Genomic DNA, 16,538 nt, shown 5'->3' with positions numbered 1-16,538 from the left:
TGAATGTATTTTTTTTTCGAGGCGGGAGGGAGGGAGGGACACACACCCAGCAGCCAATTTGCCCACAGCAACGTCCCACGAGCAGTCATGAAGCAAATGTGCGAATGTATTTGGGGATCGCGGTCCGGGAGAGAGATTCCTGTCTGTATTCCGATAGCGCCGCGAAATGTTTAACGTTCAACTTCAACGGCACGGACTGGCCCTCAGTTTAATGTCTCGTCTGAAAGACGGTGCCTCGGACAATGCAGCACTTCCCCAACACTGCAAATACGTACTAGAGACAGCTGTGTGTGTGTGTGTGTGTGTGTGCGTCTGTCTGTGTGTGTGTTCAGCCTCACCAAAACCTGGGTCACTCCAGGCGACACCTTCTCCCTGACCGAGGCCACAGCGCCCGGCTACACCTTCCATTTTATCCCATTACCTAACCGCCACGGTGGTAATGTGGCTCTCATCTCCCAGTTCCCACTCGGCCTACCCCCTTACTCCTCTACCATCCTCCAACCTTTCCCTCAAAATCCTCCTCGTCTATCGTACCCCCAAAATCTCCCCCACGTTCCTCTCGGACATCTCCACCATCCTATCTTCCCTCTCCCTCTGCTCCTAGGCGATTTCAACCTGCTCTACCTTCGCTGACGTCTCTTCCCTCCCCTCCTCCCTCAAACTCTCCCTCCACATCCACGGTCACCCCCTTGATCTGGTGATCACCCGGGGCCTCACCATCTCGCACATCACCATCACTGACAAAGCCATTTCAGATCACCACTTCATCTCCCTTAGCTCCTCCATTCCTTCCTCCCCCACTCAACCCAACTCTATCTCCTACCGCCCTTGGAAAAAAATCTCCCTCCACTCCCTCTCCGCTGCCTTGGAGTCATCTGACCTCCTGCCCCTCTGGCCCTCCTCTCACAATGACCTACCCACCTCGATCTCTCTTCTCCACAATTCCCTCTCTTCCATCCTTGCCTCCCTTGCCCCCTTCAGCTCCCAAACCGTCTCCTACTCCCATAAATCCCCCTGGTACACCAGTCACCTCCGTCACCAAGTCACCAAGGCACAACTGTGCACCGCTGAACGCACCTGGACCAAATCAAACCCAACGGTCGATCGGCAGATCTGGCTTGACCACACCAAAGCCTACTGCTCCACCCTCGCAAAATCATCCTTTTACTCCCAAGATAATCTTGGAGGCCAAGGACAATCCCAGGCTCCTCTTCTCCACCACTAACCGCCTCCTCCGTCTGCCTTCCCGCGCCTCGCCCATCCTCTCCTCCAATCCCAACTGCGAGATGATGTTGGACTTACTTGAGTCCAAAATCGAGGGGATTTGTTCAACTACCTCTCCTCCCTCTACCACTACCTGCTCCCCACCACCCGCTCAATCCCTGGCTCCTACCCACCCCTCCCTACACACCTTTGACCCCATCTACCCCTCTTCCCTCACCTTCATCATCTCAAAAATTAAGTTCACCACCTGCTCCCTTTGCCCCCATCCCTATCCTTACCTACCAGCTCGAACACCTGGGCCCTCTTTTAACTGATATCAACCTCTACATATCCACTGCCACTGTTCCCACCCCTTTAGAAAAAGCTGTCATCATCTCCACCCTCAAAAAACCTTGCCTGGACCCATCCCTACTCTCCAGCTATCGCCCCATCTCCAACATCCCATTCCCCTCCAAGGCCCTGGAACAAGTCCTCGTGTCCCAGCATCGCTCCTTCCTTGCCCGCCATCCCCTCTACGAACCTCTCCAATCGGGTTTCCGTGCTGCCCACAGCACAGAAACAGCGCTGGTCAAAGTCACTAATAACATTCTGTCCATCCGCAACAGCGGCTCACTCTTCCTCCTCGTCCTCCTTAACCTCTCTGCTGCCTTCAACACTGTTGAACACTCTATCCTCCTACATCGCCTCGCCTCTCAGCTCAATCTGCGTGGACCTGCCTTTGCCTGGTTCAAATCCTACCTCTCCCACCGACTCCACTTTGTCTCCACTCACGTGTGGCATCCCTCAGGGCTCTGATCTTGACCCTGCCCTTTTCAACATCTACATGCTCCCCCTTGGTGACATCATTCGCAGACATGGAGTCATGTAACTCTACCTCTCTGCCTTCACCCTCGACTCCAGGACCACTGATGTCCTCACAGACTGCTTGTCGGACATCAAGTCCTGGATGAGACCAAACTTCCTCCAGTTGAATGTCAACAACCGAGCTCCTCCTGCTTGGCTCCAGTCAGTTCCTCCATATCTCGGGCGCTGACAGCATCACCCTCCAAGGAAGGAGCCAACTTCTCACGGAACCAATATGGAACCTTGCTGTCCTGTTCGAACCTCAACTGTCCTTCATACCCCACATCTGTGCCATGACCCAACATTGCCTGACTCACTGCAGGCTGCCGAGACCCTCATCCACACGTTCATCACATCCAGGCTCGATTACGGAAACTCTCTGCTTGTCGGCCTCCCCAACTCACCCTCCACAGGCTGTAGATCATCTAGAATTCTTGCTCCCCCCCCACCTCTGCGACCTCCTAACCCCCTAACAACCTGTCCACTGAGCAAGCTCCGGCCTGCTTCATGTCCCCCACCTTGCCCGCCCCACCATTGGCAGGCGGGCCTTCAACAACAACAACAAGATTCCATTTATAGAGCGCCTTTCACGTCGGGAGGACGTCCCAAGACGCTGGACAGAATGTTATTCGCCTCTCTGCCCCCACCCTCTGGAACCCCATCCCGCAGTCCATCCGCCTCGCCCTCTCCTTTGCCTCCTTCAAGACCCTCCCCTTCGATCGCACCTTCGGTCATCCTCCTACTCCTGCCTGCCCCACCCTCCATCTCTCCTATCCCAACCACCAGCTTGGGTGAAGAGCCCTGACTGTCCAGCGCCTTGGGACGTCCTCCTGACATGTAATTTGTTGTGTGTGTGTGTGTGACAGGCGGTATGGGTGGGGTGGTGGGGTGGGGTGGGGGGGTGGGTGGGGGGGTGGGGGGGTGGGTGGGGGGTAGTCCCAGTTACCATTGATTTGAGCCAATGGGAAGTTGATGGCTTTTAGCCAAATCTCGGTGACGTCACGGGGCGGGAGGGGGCGGGGCTTATTCAAAGTTCTGAGTCCCCGCGGGAGCCAATCAGGAGCCGAGTGGCTTTTGGCTCTGTACTGTACAGTCTCCGGAACTGCACTTCCGTGTCTGAGACCCCCACAGTGAGCCATGTACACCCCCACACTGAGCCAGGTACACCCCCACACTGAGCCAGGTACACCCCCACACTGAGCCAGGTACACCCCCACACTGAGCCAGGTACACCCCCACACTGAGCCAGGAACCCCCCCACACTGAGCCAGGTACACCCCCACACTGAGCCAGGTACCCCCCACACTGAGCCAGGTACACCCCCACACTGAGCCAGGAACACCCCCACACTGAGCCAGGAGCCCCCCACACACTGAGCCAGGTACCCCCCACACTGAGCCAGGTACACCCCCACACTGAGCCAGGACCCCCCCCACACTGAGCCAGGTACACCCCAACACACACTGAGCCAGGTACACCCCCACACTGAGCCAGGTACACCCCCACACTGAGCCAGGTACACCCCCACACTGAGCCAGGTACACCCCAACACACACTGAGCCAGGTACACCCCACACACACTGAGCCAGGTACACCCCACAACTGAGCCAGGTGCACCAACACACACTGAGCCAGGTACACACACACGACCGACCCACACTGAGCCAGGTACACCCCAACACACACTGAGCCAGGTACACCCCCACACTGAGCCAGGTACACACCAACACACACTGAGCCAGGTACACACCAACACACACTGAGCCAGGTACACACCAACACACACTGAGCCAGGTACCACACAAACACACCACTGAGCTGCGAGTCGGGGGGAGGAGGGGGTAAACCGTAATCACAGTCGAATTGGAAGGTCTTCAGGCGCTACCTGACGATGGGAAAGGAAGGGGGGGGCAAGGAGGAGGGAGGCGGAGGGATAGAGGAAGCGTGTTCCAGGGTTTCGGGGCGTAGGGGCTGGATGCTCGGCTGGCAGCGGTGGAACGGAGGGCACGAGGGGCATGCAGGAGGCCGGAGCCAGTGGAGGAGCGGAGGCTGTGGGTTGGGGGGGATAAGAAGGTGGGAGAGGGTTGTGGGTTGGGGGGGTAAGCAGGTGGGAGAGGGTAGGGAGGTGCCAGGGCACAAAGGGTTTTGAAAAGGCGTGCGAAGATCTTGAAATCAATCAGTTCAGCGACCTTTTTGGTGTGGTGGCTTACTGACCCCCTCCCCCCTCCCTCTCCCCCACACAGGGAACCAACATCTCGTCGGGGAAAGCTGTGGGGGTGGTGATCGCCACGGGCGTGCACAGCGAGATCGGAAAGATCCGGAACCAGATGGCAGCCACGGAGCAGGAGCGCACGCCGCTGCAGCAGAAGCTGGACGAGTTTGGGCAGCAGCTGAGCAAAGTCATCTCTCTGGTGTGTGTGGCCGTTTGGGTCATCAACATCGGGCACTTCAGTGACCCCGTGCACGGAGGCTCCTGGGTCCGCGGCGCCATCTACTACTTCAAGATCGCGGTGGCTCTGGCCGTGGCCGCCATCCCCGAGGGTCTCCCCGCCGTCATCACCACCTGCCTGGCCCTCGGCACCCGCCGCATGGCCAAGAAAAACGCCATCGTCCGCAGCCTGCCCTCCGTCGAGACCCTCGGCTGCACCTCCATCATCTGCTCCGACAAGACCGGCACCCTGACCACCAACCAGATGTCCGTATGCAAGGTCAGTGAGGCCCTGACAGGGGGTGTGCACCAACACACATACATACACACACACATACACACACACACAACCATTCACTCAAACTCATACACACTCGCACACTCAAACACACCCACATGCGTACTCCAACACACACATCCATACACACACTCAGACACACACCCCCATTCACACACACACCCATAACATGCCCCACCCCATATAGACACACACACCCATACACACACATTCGTACACACACACACTCTCACACACTCAAACACAAACACCCACCCGCCCGCCCGCCCACTATAACTCAACAACAACTTGCATTTACACAGCGCCCCTCACACAGGGCAGCGTCCCCGGAACACACATTGACAGTGGAGGAGCACGACACCGAGGCGGGGGGGAGGGGGAGGTGACCGAATAGGAAGGTCTTTAGTCGCGACCTGAAGATGGGGAAGGGGCAACGCGGAGGGATAGAGGGAGATTGTTCCAGAGTTTCGGGCAGTTGGAAAGTGTAGAGCCATCGCTGGGATGGTTGGTGTTAGCAGGACGTAAGTGGAGATTTCTCTCTCTCTTCTCTCTCTCACTCGCTCACTCTCTCTCGGTCTCTTGCTCTTTCTCTCTTTTTTTGCTCTCTCTCTCCCATTCCCTTGCTCTTCCTCTCTTTTTCTCTCTCTCCCTCTAATTATTTTGCTTTTCTCTCTTTTTCTCTCTCTCTCTCTCACTCTCTTTTTCTCTCTCTCTTTACTCTCTCACTAACTCTTTTGCTCTCCTCTCTCTCTTTTTTCTCCTCTCTCTCTCTCTCTCTGCCACTTCCTCTTTTGCACTGTTTCATACTCTCTCTCATTCCCTCGCTCTTCCCCTCTCTATTTTCTCTTGCTCTTCCTCTCTCATTCCTTCCTTCTCTCTCTCGCTCTCTCATTTCCTCTCTCTCATTCTCTCTCCCTCTCTCTCTTTCTCGCTCTCTCATTCCCTCCCCCTTTCTCTCTCTCTCTCTCTCTCTCTTTCTCTCCCTAGCTCACTCTCTTGCTCTCCCTCCCTCTCTTTCTCTCTCTTTCTCTCCCTCATTCCCTCTCTCTCTCTCTCTCCTCTGCCTCTCTGTGACACAAGCCCTCGGTGTCTAAGCTGCCTCAGTATCTGAGGCTGTGCTGAGCTGCGTTAGTGGGATGGAGTCTCCGTGCTGGGAGCTGAACCTGAGACACCTGACCTCTGGAGCCGTTCCCTTTCCCACGCACTCACTCTGCCCACGGGACGGGGATTCCCTGTCTCTGGAACGTGGCTCCGGATACCCGAGGGGGCGGGGGAGTGGGGGGGGGGGGGCGGAGGGAGGGGAATGAGCGTTGTTTGAGTTTGGGAGAGGTGAAACCGTAAATCAGTCCTCACTCAGCTTTCCAGCCATGTGCAAACTATTTACATAACTGAACAGGAAAAGCTTGTTAGTGGTGTGTTTCCACTTGTCCCCCCCCACCACACACACACACACACACACACACACACAGACACATATACACACACATACACAACCCCACCCTTCCCTTTCCCCTCAATGATAATAATAATAATCCTTGCATTTGATACAGCGCCTTATCACGTGGTTGAAAAGTCTCAAAGCGCTTCACAGAATATACGGTGGAGTGAATTGACTGTGTTTTCTGGGCGAAACGCGGTCGCCAGTTGCCCGCACAGTCCCGCAAACAGTCGTGGATTGAGTGACCACACTTTTTTTTGGGAGGGATTATTATCCCCTCGAAAGCGATCCACCAATCGACTAACGACCATCGAGTTCCTATCTAGTGCTGGTAAACAGAGTAAGGAGTCAGGAAACTTGCCGAAGGTTTCTCCCCGTCCGGGAAACAAACCCGGGTCCTTTCGCTTGCGAGGCGAGCGCTAACCACTGCACTACAGGACTCCCAGGGGAGAATCTTCCGGAGGCGGAGAGATCCCAGGCTACAGGGCAGGTGTGAAAGGCTGCTCCGGCCACATCATCATCATCATCATCATAATAATCCTGGCATTTGATATAGCGCCTTATCACATGATGAATCCTGGGATTTATTTTTCCCTCCATCCCTCTCTCTCGCACTAAACTCTCGATCGCTCGTCACTCCGGGCTCAGCAATGAGTGATCAGGAGTGGCGAGTTAAGCCGTGTTAAGTGCATAAGTAAGTGCAGCCGGGATATTGACTGAAGTAAGTGGCAGTCTGCTCTCAAAATACACAATCAATCCAGTGGGGGAGTGGGGGGGGGGTGCGCAAGAGGGTGGGGGGGTGCGCGAGAGGGTGGGGGAGTGCGGGGGGGTTGGTGGGTGGGGCTGGAGTTGAGCCACATCACTTCCCCTCTTTGTTTGTGTTTCGAAAGCATTTTTTTTTACTCACACACAACTCCAGCGCCAGCCACATCTCCGCCCTTATAAGGTAACCCTAGCTAGCGAGCGAGCGAGCGAGTGTGTGGGAGCTTTCCTTCCTGTGTGGATCGACGCCAAACCCCGGGAAAGGAGGAAGAGAAATGGGCTTCCAAGCCCGAAAACACAGGGCGGAACGTTTGGTTAAACACTTTGCCTGCGCTGTGGAATCCTGCAGTGTAGTTGTTAGAGCGCTTGCCTCGCCAGCGAGTGGACCCGGGTCTGATACCCGGGCGGGCGGGCGGGCGGGCAGGCGGGCGGGCGGGCAGGGAGAAACCTCCGGCAAGTTCACTTTACCGAGCAGTAAGTTAGGAACCCGGCTGGTGGATCGCTTTCCGGGGGGAATCATCCCTTCAAAAAAAAATAGTAATAATTTGCTCACTCAATCCCCGGCCGTTTGTGCAACGCTGCCGTGCGCAATTGCCTGCCACGTTTCGCCCATAAAACACACAGTCACTACACTTTCCGGTATATTCTGTGAAGCGCTTTGAGACGTCTCAAAGACGTGATAAGGCGCTGTATCAAGTGCAAGTGTTGTTATTATTCAACCTGGTCCTCGTTCCCGCCGTGACGGTGTGGGTGATGGATAAGGTGGTGGGGGGAGCGGGTGGTGGGGGGGGAGCGCAGATAAAACCGATCTCTGCCTCCTGACATAGGTTTGATCCCCAGCCATCGTGATTCACGCCTCCTCATCCACAGTGCAGGATATTCCCGTCCCCCCCCTCCTCCCCCACCTCGGGTTCCAGTCTGTACCAGTGGTTGGTTTGTGCCGGGGAGGGGGTGGGGGCGGAGGGGTGTTTGGCTAATGATCCGTTGATAGTCTGGGAGAAGTGAAAGCCTCTGGAAGCTTCACTGCCTCCCACATATCTCATGGTGTCAAAGTGACAGAGTGGGTGTCGCCCGGGCCCCGGTCCCCTCGTTACACAGTCAATCCCATTGCAGCCCCCCCCCAGCCCCCAACCCGCGCCCCACTTGGCCTGACGCACACTTGGTGTGGGGTTCGGGGGCAAAGCTCATCACTGGATGAGAGACATTTACACAGCGCCTTGCACATTGGGAGGACGTCCCAAGGCGCTGGACAGTCAGGGATCCGCACCCGAGCTGATGGTTTGGGATCAGGAGGGAAGGGAGGGCGGGGAGGGTGGGGATAGGATGGTGGCCAAAGGCGCGGTCGAAGAGGAGGGTCTTGAGATGCCCCTTGAAGGAGGCGAGGCCAGGGGGGGGGGGCGAGGCAAAGGGACGGTGGGATTGTGCTCCAAAAGGTGAGGGCAAAGATGCTGAAGGTCCAACCGTCGATAGTGGGACAGCCAGGGCGGGGGATGTGGAGCAGGTCAGAGCGCGGAGAGGGCGGACGGGGCTATAGGGGGTTAGCAGGTCACAGAGGCAGGGAGGAGGGAGGCCGTGGAGGGCTTTGAAGGTGAGGACCAGTATTTTGAACTCTATCCTCTGGGGGCTGAGGAGCCGTGAAGCCGGGCGAGGGCGAGGGTGGGGGTGTAAACTGCCGTGTTACTGCAGTACTGTGTCGAACGTGAGTGAGTGAGGGGTGGGGGGGGCCGTTAGTAACCCGAGGTGACGGTGATCTGTCCTCCGCAGATGTTCGTGCTGGACCAGGTGGAGGGTGACAGCTGCACAATGCACGAGTTCAACATCACCGGATCCACCTACGCCCCTGACGGCCACGTGTGAGTGTCCGTCCCCTTCCCCTCCCCACTCCCCACTCCCTCTGTCAACCCCTCCCAACCACCCCCACCCCCACCCACCTCCCCGCACCGGTACAGGGGGGCAATGAGCACCGAGCGCTGTATCTCACACCAGGATTATTAGATCATTGTCCCGCTGTGCCCAGGATCAGTTTACAGTCAGCTGCTGACATCTAGTGGTGACATCTAGCACTGGAGCAGCTACACCCACGTTACCATGTGTTGGTGGACGGGTGGGCTGGTTGCGGGGCGACACCGCGTGCGTGTGCGTGTGGAGGGTGGGCAGTGACTTATGCGCAGCGAGTATGTAAACTGACGGGTGTATGTGTGAGCTGACGCGGGTGTGTGTTTGGACGCAGGGAGGTGGCGGGGATCCGAGTGCGGCCTGGAGACTACAGCGGGCTGGTGGAGTTGGCCACCATCTGCTCGCTGTGTAACGACTCCTCGCTGGATTACAACGAGGTGCGTAACAGTCGCCGGGGACGGTGTGGGGCTGTCGGGGTGGATGGCTGGACGGGGGGTGGGGGGGGGCGGCGGGGGACTGGGACAGTGGGAGGTACTGGGCAAGGATGGGATGGGGCGGGTGGTGGAGCAGGGCAGGAGGCAGAACAGGGTGGGGGTGGGGCTGGCGGGGACGAGGGGGAGCGGGGGCTTTCTGAGGCGCGCTGGCTCACCCTGTGGTTGTCGGGTTACAGGCCAAGGGATCTATGAGAAGGTGGGGGAGGCCACGGAGACGGCCCTGACCTGCCTGGTAGAGAAGATGAACGTCTTCAACACGGATCTGAGCGACATATCCAGAGTGGAGCGAGCCACCGCGTGTAACAATGTGAGTTACGTTGCTAACGCTCGCCACGACACGCACGCACGGTCATCCACGCGCGCGCACACACGTGCGCTCTCTTGTAAGCGCTCCTTCGCACACTCTCGACCACAACAACTACTTGCATTTACACAGCGTCCTTCACGCGGGATAGGGTCCCGGGGGGCTTGACAGTGGCGGAGTCTGACCCCGAGCCAGGGGGAGAGGAGGGCAGAGGTGACCGTAAGCGCGATCAAAAAAGGAAGGTCTTTAGGTGGGGATTTGAATGTGGGAGGAGGGGCGAGGTGAAGGGTTGAGGAGAGAGTTCCAGAGTTTCCGGGCGTAGCGGCTGAAGGCACTGCCACCGATGGTTGAGGGGACGAGGGACGAGCAGGAGGCCGGAGTCAGCCGAGCGGAGGCAGCGGGTGGTGGAGTGAGAGGGTTAAGCAGGTCGGAGAGTAGGAGGTACCAAGGCATGAAGGGATTTGTTGACGAGTGAGAGGGTCTTGAAATGGATCAGTTCGGTAATTGGAGCCAGTGGAGCCTGGCAAGGACTGGTACACACCACTCCTTTGCACGCTCTCTGGACCCTCTCTCACGCAGTGCTCTCACACGCGCGCCCTCATTTGGGAAGGGTTTTGTCGGGAGGAAGTGGCAGGTTTGATGGTTTGGCCGCTGGTGTCCGATCTCTCCCCAGATTATCAAACAGCTGATGAAGAAAGAAGTGACTCTGGAATTCTCCGCGATCGCAAGTCCATGTCCGTCTTCTGCTCCCCCGCCAATCCCTCGACCAGCGGGCAGGCAACAAGATGTTTGTCAAGGTGAAAAACCGCTCGCGGGTGTGTCTGTGCGTGTGTGTGTCTGTGAGTGTGTGTGTCTGTGCGTGTGTGTGTCTGTGACTCGCGGGTGTGTCGTGTGTGTGTCGTGTTGTGTCTGTGAGTGTGTGTGTCTGTGCGTGTGTGTGTCTGTGAGTGTGTGTGTCTGTGCGTGCGTGTGTCTGTGTATGTGTGTCTGTCTGTGTGTGAAAGGCATTATACAAGTACAATTTTGTTGTGTGTGTATCAGTGTGTGCGTCACTATATAAATGCAAGTTGTGTGTGTGTCTATGAGTGTGTGTGTGTGTCTACGAGTGTGTGTGTGTGGGTGTATCTGCCAGGTGGTGATGGTTGTTGTTTGGTGTCATTGTTTGGTGATTGATGATGATATTCTCCCCGGCCACTGATGCTGGTTGCTGGTATTCCTGTGTGTGTAGGGACTATAATGTATGTGTGTGTGTGTGCGTGTAGGGGCTATAATGTGTGTGTGTGTGTGTGGAAGGGCTGTAATGTGTGTGTGTGTGTGTATGGGCTATAATGTATGTGTGTAGGGGCTATAATGTGTGTGTGTGTGTGTGTAGGGGCTATAATGTGTGTGTGTGTGTAGGGGCTATAATGTATGTGTCCGTGTAGGGGGCCCCGGAGAGTGTGATCGAGCGCTGTACACATGTGCGAGTGGGGACCACGAAGCTGGCCCTGACGGGGGGCGTGCGAGGGAAGATCATGGCTCTGATCAAGGAGTGGGGTACAGGCCGGGACACCCTGCGCTGTCTGGCCCTCGCCACCCGCGACAGCCCCCCAAACAGGGACACCATGGACCTGCAGGATGCCACCAAGTTCATCAAGTACGAGGTGAGTATCTCCGGGGGTGGGGATGGGGGCACGGACACCAAGCTCCTCTCTGACTCTCGCTCCCCCACCAACACACATTATCTTTCTCTCTCTCCCTCCCTCTCTCTCACACTCTCTCCCTATCTATCATTCTCCTCCCTCTCTCTTTCCATCTCCCTATCTGCCACTCTCTCCCACTCTCTCATACTCTCTGCCTCCCACTTTCACTCGTACTATCTCCCTCCCTCCCTCACACTCTCTCTCTCTCCCTCTCTCTCTCTCTCCCCCCCTCCCCTCTCTCTCACACTCCCTCTCTCCACCCCCCGCAGACTGACCTGACCTTTGTTGGCTGTGTGGGGATGTTAGACCCTCCGCGGCAGGAGGTTGTCGGTTCCATTGAGATGTGCGCCAAGGCTGGGATCCGGGTCATCATGATCACCGGGGACAACAAGGGCACTGCGGTGGCCATCTGCGGCGCATCGGATCTTCCGGGAGGACGAGGAGGTGACGGGGAAGGCCTTCACCGGCCGGGAGTTCGACGACCTGTCGCCAGAGCAGCAGCGGGAAGCCTGTCGTTCCACTCGCTTGCTTCGCCCGAGTCGAACCGGCTCACAAGTCCAAGATTGTGGAGTATCTGCAGTCCTTCAACGAGATCACAGCCATGGTGAGCCCTCTCTCTCTCCCCCTCACTCACTCCCTCTCTCACTCTCTCTCCCTCACTCACTCCCTCTCTCACTCTCCCTCCCTCACTCATTCCCTCCCTCACTCCCTCCCTCCCTCCCTCACTCACTCACTCCCTCTCTACCCCCTCACTCTCTGCCTCACTCCCCCTCCCTCTCTCTCTCTCACTCACTCCTCCCTCGCTCGCTCGCTCCCTCATCACTCCTCACACATTCACTCCCTCCCTAACGTCTGCCGAGAGCAGTCAAATTCACTTCCCCAACCTCCCTCGGACACAAGAAGCCCCCCTTTCAACCCTGCGCCATGCTGACCATGTGTCCCCCCGTTGTGCTGACCATGTGCCCCCCCCCCTCACACAGACCGGTGACGGGTGAACGACGCCCCGGCCCTGAAGAAGGCGGAGATCGGGATCGCGATGGGCTCGGGGACCGCAGTGGCCAAGAGCGCCAGTGAGATGGTATTGGCCGACGACAACTTCTCCACCATCGTGGCCGCGGTGGAGGGGTCGAGCCATCTACAACAACATGAAGCAATTCATCCGCTACCTCATCTCCTCCAACGTGGCGAGGTGGTGTGGTCAGTGCCTGCCGTCTCCCCCCCCTCTCTCTCTCTCTCTCTCTCTCTCTGTAGCGCGGGTGGAGTGGGTAGTACTGTTGCGTAGTGGTTAGCGAATAGTCCATTGACCGCCCTGACGGGCAGCAGTTGCTAGAGGAGAGATGTTCCAACCTCCGTCTTCCAAACAGCCCGAGGTTCATCTCCAGAGCTCTCCTGGGCTTGCAGTGTAGTGTTGTGCTTAACCGCTCGTCTCGCAAGGTGTGAGGACCCGGGTTCCGTTGGCCGATCGCTTTCTGGGGGGTAATCATTCGTTCCCCCCAAAAAATTATTATTATAATGTTGGTCACTTCAATCCACGGCTGTGTGTGGGGACGCTGCTGTGCGCAATCAGCTGCCGCGTTTCGCCCACAAAATATACGGTCAATTCACAGTCAATGTGGTGGGGGTTAACTCTTACTGTACTGTTTCCCGCCCAGTATTTTCTGCACGGCTATCCTGGGTCTCCCCGAGGCCCTGATCCCAGTACAGCTGCTGTGGGTGAACCTGGTGACGGACGGACTGCCGGCCACGGCCCTGGGGTTCAACCCCCCCGACCTGGCCATCATGAGGCAGCCGCCCCGCAACCCCAAGGAGCCCCTCATCAGCGGATGGCTCTTCTTCCGCTACATCGCCATCGGAGGTGAGCAATCAGGGTCTCGGCGTCCACACTCTCACAGGTGCCATCAATCAATCCAGGGTATTTAAAGAGGGAAGGGTAGGTATGTGGAGTCCTGTAGCTCAGTGGTTAACCCGCTCGCCTCGCAAACGAGAGGACCCCGGTTTGATTCCCAGGCAGGACGAGACTTGAGATAAGTTTCCTTATTCCCACACACATGCCGCTGTTTAAGCAGTAAGTAGGAACCTAGTTGTTAATCTATTCGCTGATCACTTTCCTGGGGTAATAATCCCTCGAAAAAAATTAGTACTTAATCCAAAACTCTTTGTGGGACGCTGCTTTGCGCAATTGGCTGCCGTATTTTTCCCACAAAATACACAGTATTCCCTGTGAAGGGCTTTGAGACGTCTCAATAACCTGATACTCGAAGAGTTTCTCTCTCGGTGTCCCCTGATAAAAATCACTCGCTCACTCGTTGTCCCAGACTGGGATGGGATTGTCTTGCATAGGCCCAGGGAGTGGGGGGGGTTGTTGCTGTCGCTGCTGTTGACCCTGTGCCCTCGTTCCCCAGGTTACGTGGGGCTGGGTACGGTGGGCGCTGCCAGCTGGTGGTTCATGTACGACGTGGATGGTCCTCAAGTCACCTTCAACCAGCTGGTAATGAGCTGCACAGCCTGGTTGGGGGAACACAGCTGGTGTGGGGAGAGCAGGAGTGGGAGTGGGGGGGCGCGGGGATTTGGGGACAGCTATTATGCCTCGTGCAAAGTGCACAGTCACTACACTTTGCAGTAAATTCCGTGAACCGCTTTGAGCCATCTCAATGATGTAGATAAGGCCCTGTGTCAAATGGAAAGATTGTTATATTTACGGGTGTTAATTATCATGAATTATTATTGGTTAATTGCACGACTTGGGGCACCTGGAATCCTCTCAGTGGAAGAATCACTTAGGTTGCAAAAACAGAAGTGGCTGCGACCACTCAGCAGGTCAGGCAGCATCTATGGAGAGAGGAAAGTGACCAAAGTCATCGACCTGAACGTTAATTCGCTTTCCTCCCTGGATTGATGCCTCCTGACCTGCTGAGTGGTCCCGGCCACTTCTGTTTCTATTTCAGATTTCCAGCATCGGCCTTTTGCATTGTTTGGTCAGTCACACACACACTCATCCCTGTACTTAAACGTCTCAGAACCAAACTGAGCGTTCCACCCACACATGGGAATCTTTCTGACCCCTTATGGAGTGCTCTCTCTCTCTCTCTCTCTCTCTCTCTCTCTCTGTCTCTCACACTCTCACTCTCTCTCTGCTTTGCCCTGTATTTTCACATTTTACCCGTGGATCCCAGTGCGATGTGAGTTGATGTGATTGGTGTAGAAACTCTCTGCCCCAAAAGGCTGTGGATTATGGCCGGATCCATTCACATCTTCAAGACTGAGATGCATAGATGGTTGATGGTTGTTAGGTCAGAGTATTAAGGGATACAGGGCAAGGGAGGGAAATGGATTTGAGGTACAGATCAGCCATTGTCTTACAGAATGGCGGAACAGGCTCGAGGAGCTGAATGGCTTCCTCCTGTTCCTATGTTGGAATGACCTGTAAACTCTCTCCCTCTCTCTCTCTGTTCCCAGAGACATTTCATGCAGTGCACACCGACAACCTGCTTTGAAGGAGTTGACTGTCACGTCTTGATTCTCGCTCTGAGGAGCCGTGAAGCCGGCGAGGGCGAGGGTGGGGGTGTAAACTGCCGTGTTGCTGCAGTACTGTGTCGAACGTGAGTGAGTGAGGGGTGGCGGGGGCCGTTAGTAACCTGAGGTGACGGTGATCTGTCCTCCGCAGATGTTCGTGCTGGACCAGGTGGAGGGTGACAGCTGCACAATGCACGAGTTCAACATCACCGGATCCACCTACGCCCCTGACGGCCACGTGTGAGTGTCCGTCCCCTTCCCCTCCCCACTCCCCACTCCCTCTGTCAACCCCCTCCCAACCACCCCCCACCCCCACCCACCTCCCCGCACCGGTACAGGGGGGCAATGAGCACCGAGCGCTGTATCTCACACCAGGATTATTAGATCATTGTCCCCGCTGTGCCCAGGATCAGTTTACAGTCAGCTGCTGACATCTAGTGGTGACATCTAGCACTGGAGCAGCTACACCCACGTTACCATGTGTTGGTGGACGGGTGGGCTGGTTGCGGGGCGACCACCGCGTGCGTGTGCGTGTGGAGGGTGGGCAGTGACTTATGCGCAGCGAGTATGTAAACTGACGGGTGTATGTGTGAGCTGACGCGGGTGTGTGTTTGGACGCAGGGAGGTGGCGGGGATCCGAGTGCGGCCTGGAGACTACAGCGGGCTGGTGGAGTTGGCCACCATCTGCTCGCTGTGTAACGACTCCTCGCTGGATTACAACGAGGTGCGTAACAGTCGCCGGGGACGGTGTGGGGGCTGTCGGGGGTGGGATGGCTGGACGGGGGGTGGGGGGGGGCGGCGGGGGACTGGGACAGTGGATGGTACTGGGCAAGGATGGGATGGGGCGGGTGGTGGAGCAGGGCAGGAGGCAGAACAGGGTGGGGGTGGGCTGGGCGGGGACGAGGGGGGAGCGGGGGCTTTCTGAGGCGCGCTGGCTCACCCTGTGGTTGTCGGGTTACAGGCCAAGGGGATCTATGAGAAGGTGGGGGAGGCCACGGAGACGGCCCTGACCTGCCTGGTGGAGAAGATGAACGTCTTCAACACGGATCTGAGCGACATATCCAAGGTGGAGCGAGCCACCGCGTGTAACAATGTGAGTTACGTTGCTAACGCTCGCCACGACACGCACGCACGGTCATCCACGCGCGCGCACACACGTGCGCTCTCTTGTAAGCGCTCCTTCGCACACTCTCGACCACAACAACTACTTGCATTTACACAGCGTCCTTCACGCGGGATAGGGTCCCGGGGGGCTTGACAGTGGCGGAGTCTGACCCCGAGCCAGGGGGAGGGGACCGTAAGCACGATCAAAAAGGAAGGTCTTTAGGTGGGATTTGAAGGTGGGAGGGAGGGGGCGAGGTGAAGGGGTTGAGGGAGAGAGTTCCAGAGTTTCCGGGGTAGTGGCTGAAGCCACGGCCACCGATGGTTGAGGGGACGAGGGACGAGCAGGAGGCCGGAGTCAGCCGAGCGGAGGCAGCGGGTGGTGGAGTGAGAGGGTTAAGCAGGTCGGAGAGGTAGGGAGGTACCAAGGCATGAAGGGATTTGTTGACGAGTGAGAGGGTCTTGAAATGGATCAGTTCGGTAATTGAGAGCCAGTGGAGCCTGGCAAGGACTGGTACACACGCACTCCTTTGCACGCTCTCTGGACCCTCTCTC

The 16,538-nt window shown here is 57.0% G+C and overlaps 1 protein-coding gene across 1 annotated transcript in view; it reads left to right on the top strand.

The window, feature by feature from the left end:
• The window catches only part of atp2a3 (ATPase sarcoplasmic/endoplasmic reticulum Ca2+ transporting 3), a 31,381-nt gene that overhangs the window by 4,371 nt on the left and 10,472 nt on the right, over positions 1-16,538 (top strand). Inside the window, 4 exon segments of the mRNA XM_042338433.1 lie at positions 4,311-4,775; positions 8,758-8,846; positions 9,224-9,326; positions 15,844-15,975. Of these exon segments, the coding sequence (XP_042194367.1) occupies positions 4,311-4,775; positions 8,758-8,846; positions 9,224-9,326; positions 15,844-15,975 (789 nt within the window).

Source organism: Callorhinchus milii, unplaced genomic scaffold, assembly GCF_018977255.1.
Source record: "Callorhinchus milii isolate IMCB2004 unplaced genomic scaffold, IMCB_Cmil_1.0 Scaffold10, whole genome shotgun sequence".
Classification (NCBI taxonomy): Eukaryota; Metazoa; Chordata; class Chondrichthyes; order Chimaeriformes; family Callorhinchidae; genus Callorhinchus; species Callorhinchus milii.
The sequence above is the reverse complement of the archived record's forward strand: the minus strand, read 5'-3'. Positions and strand labels throughout refer to the sequence as shown.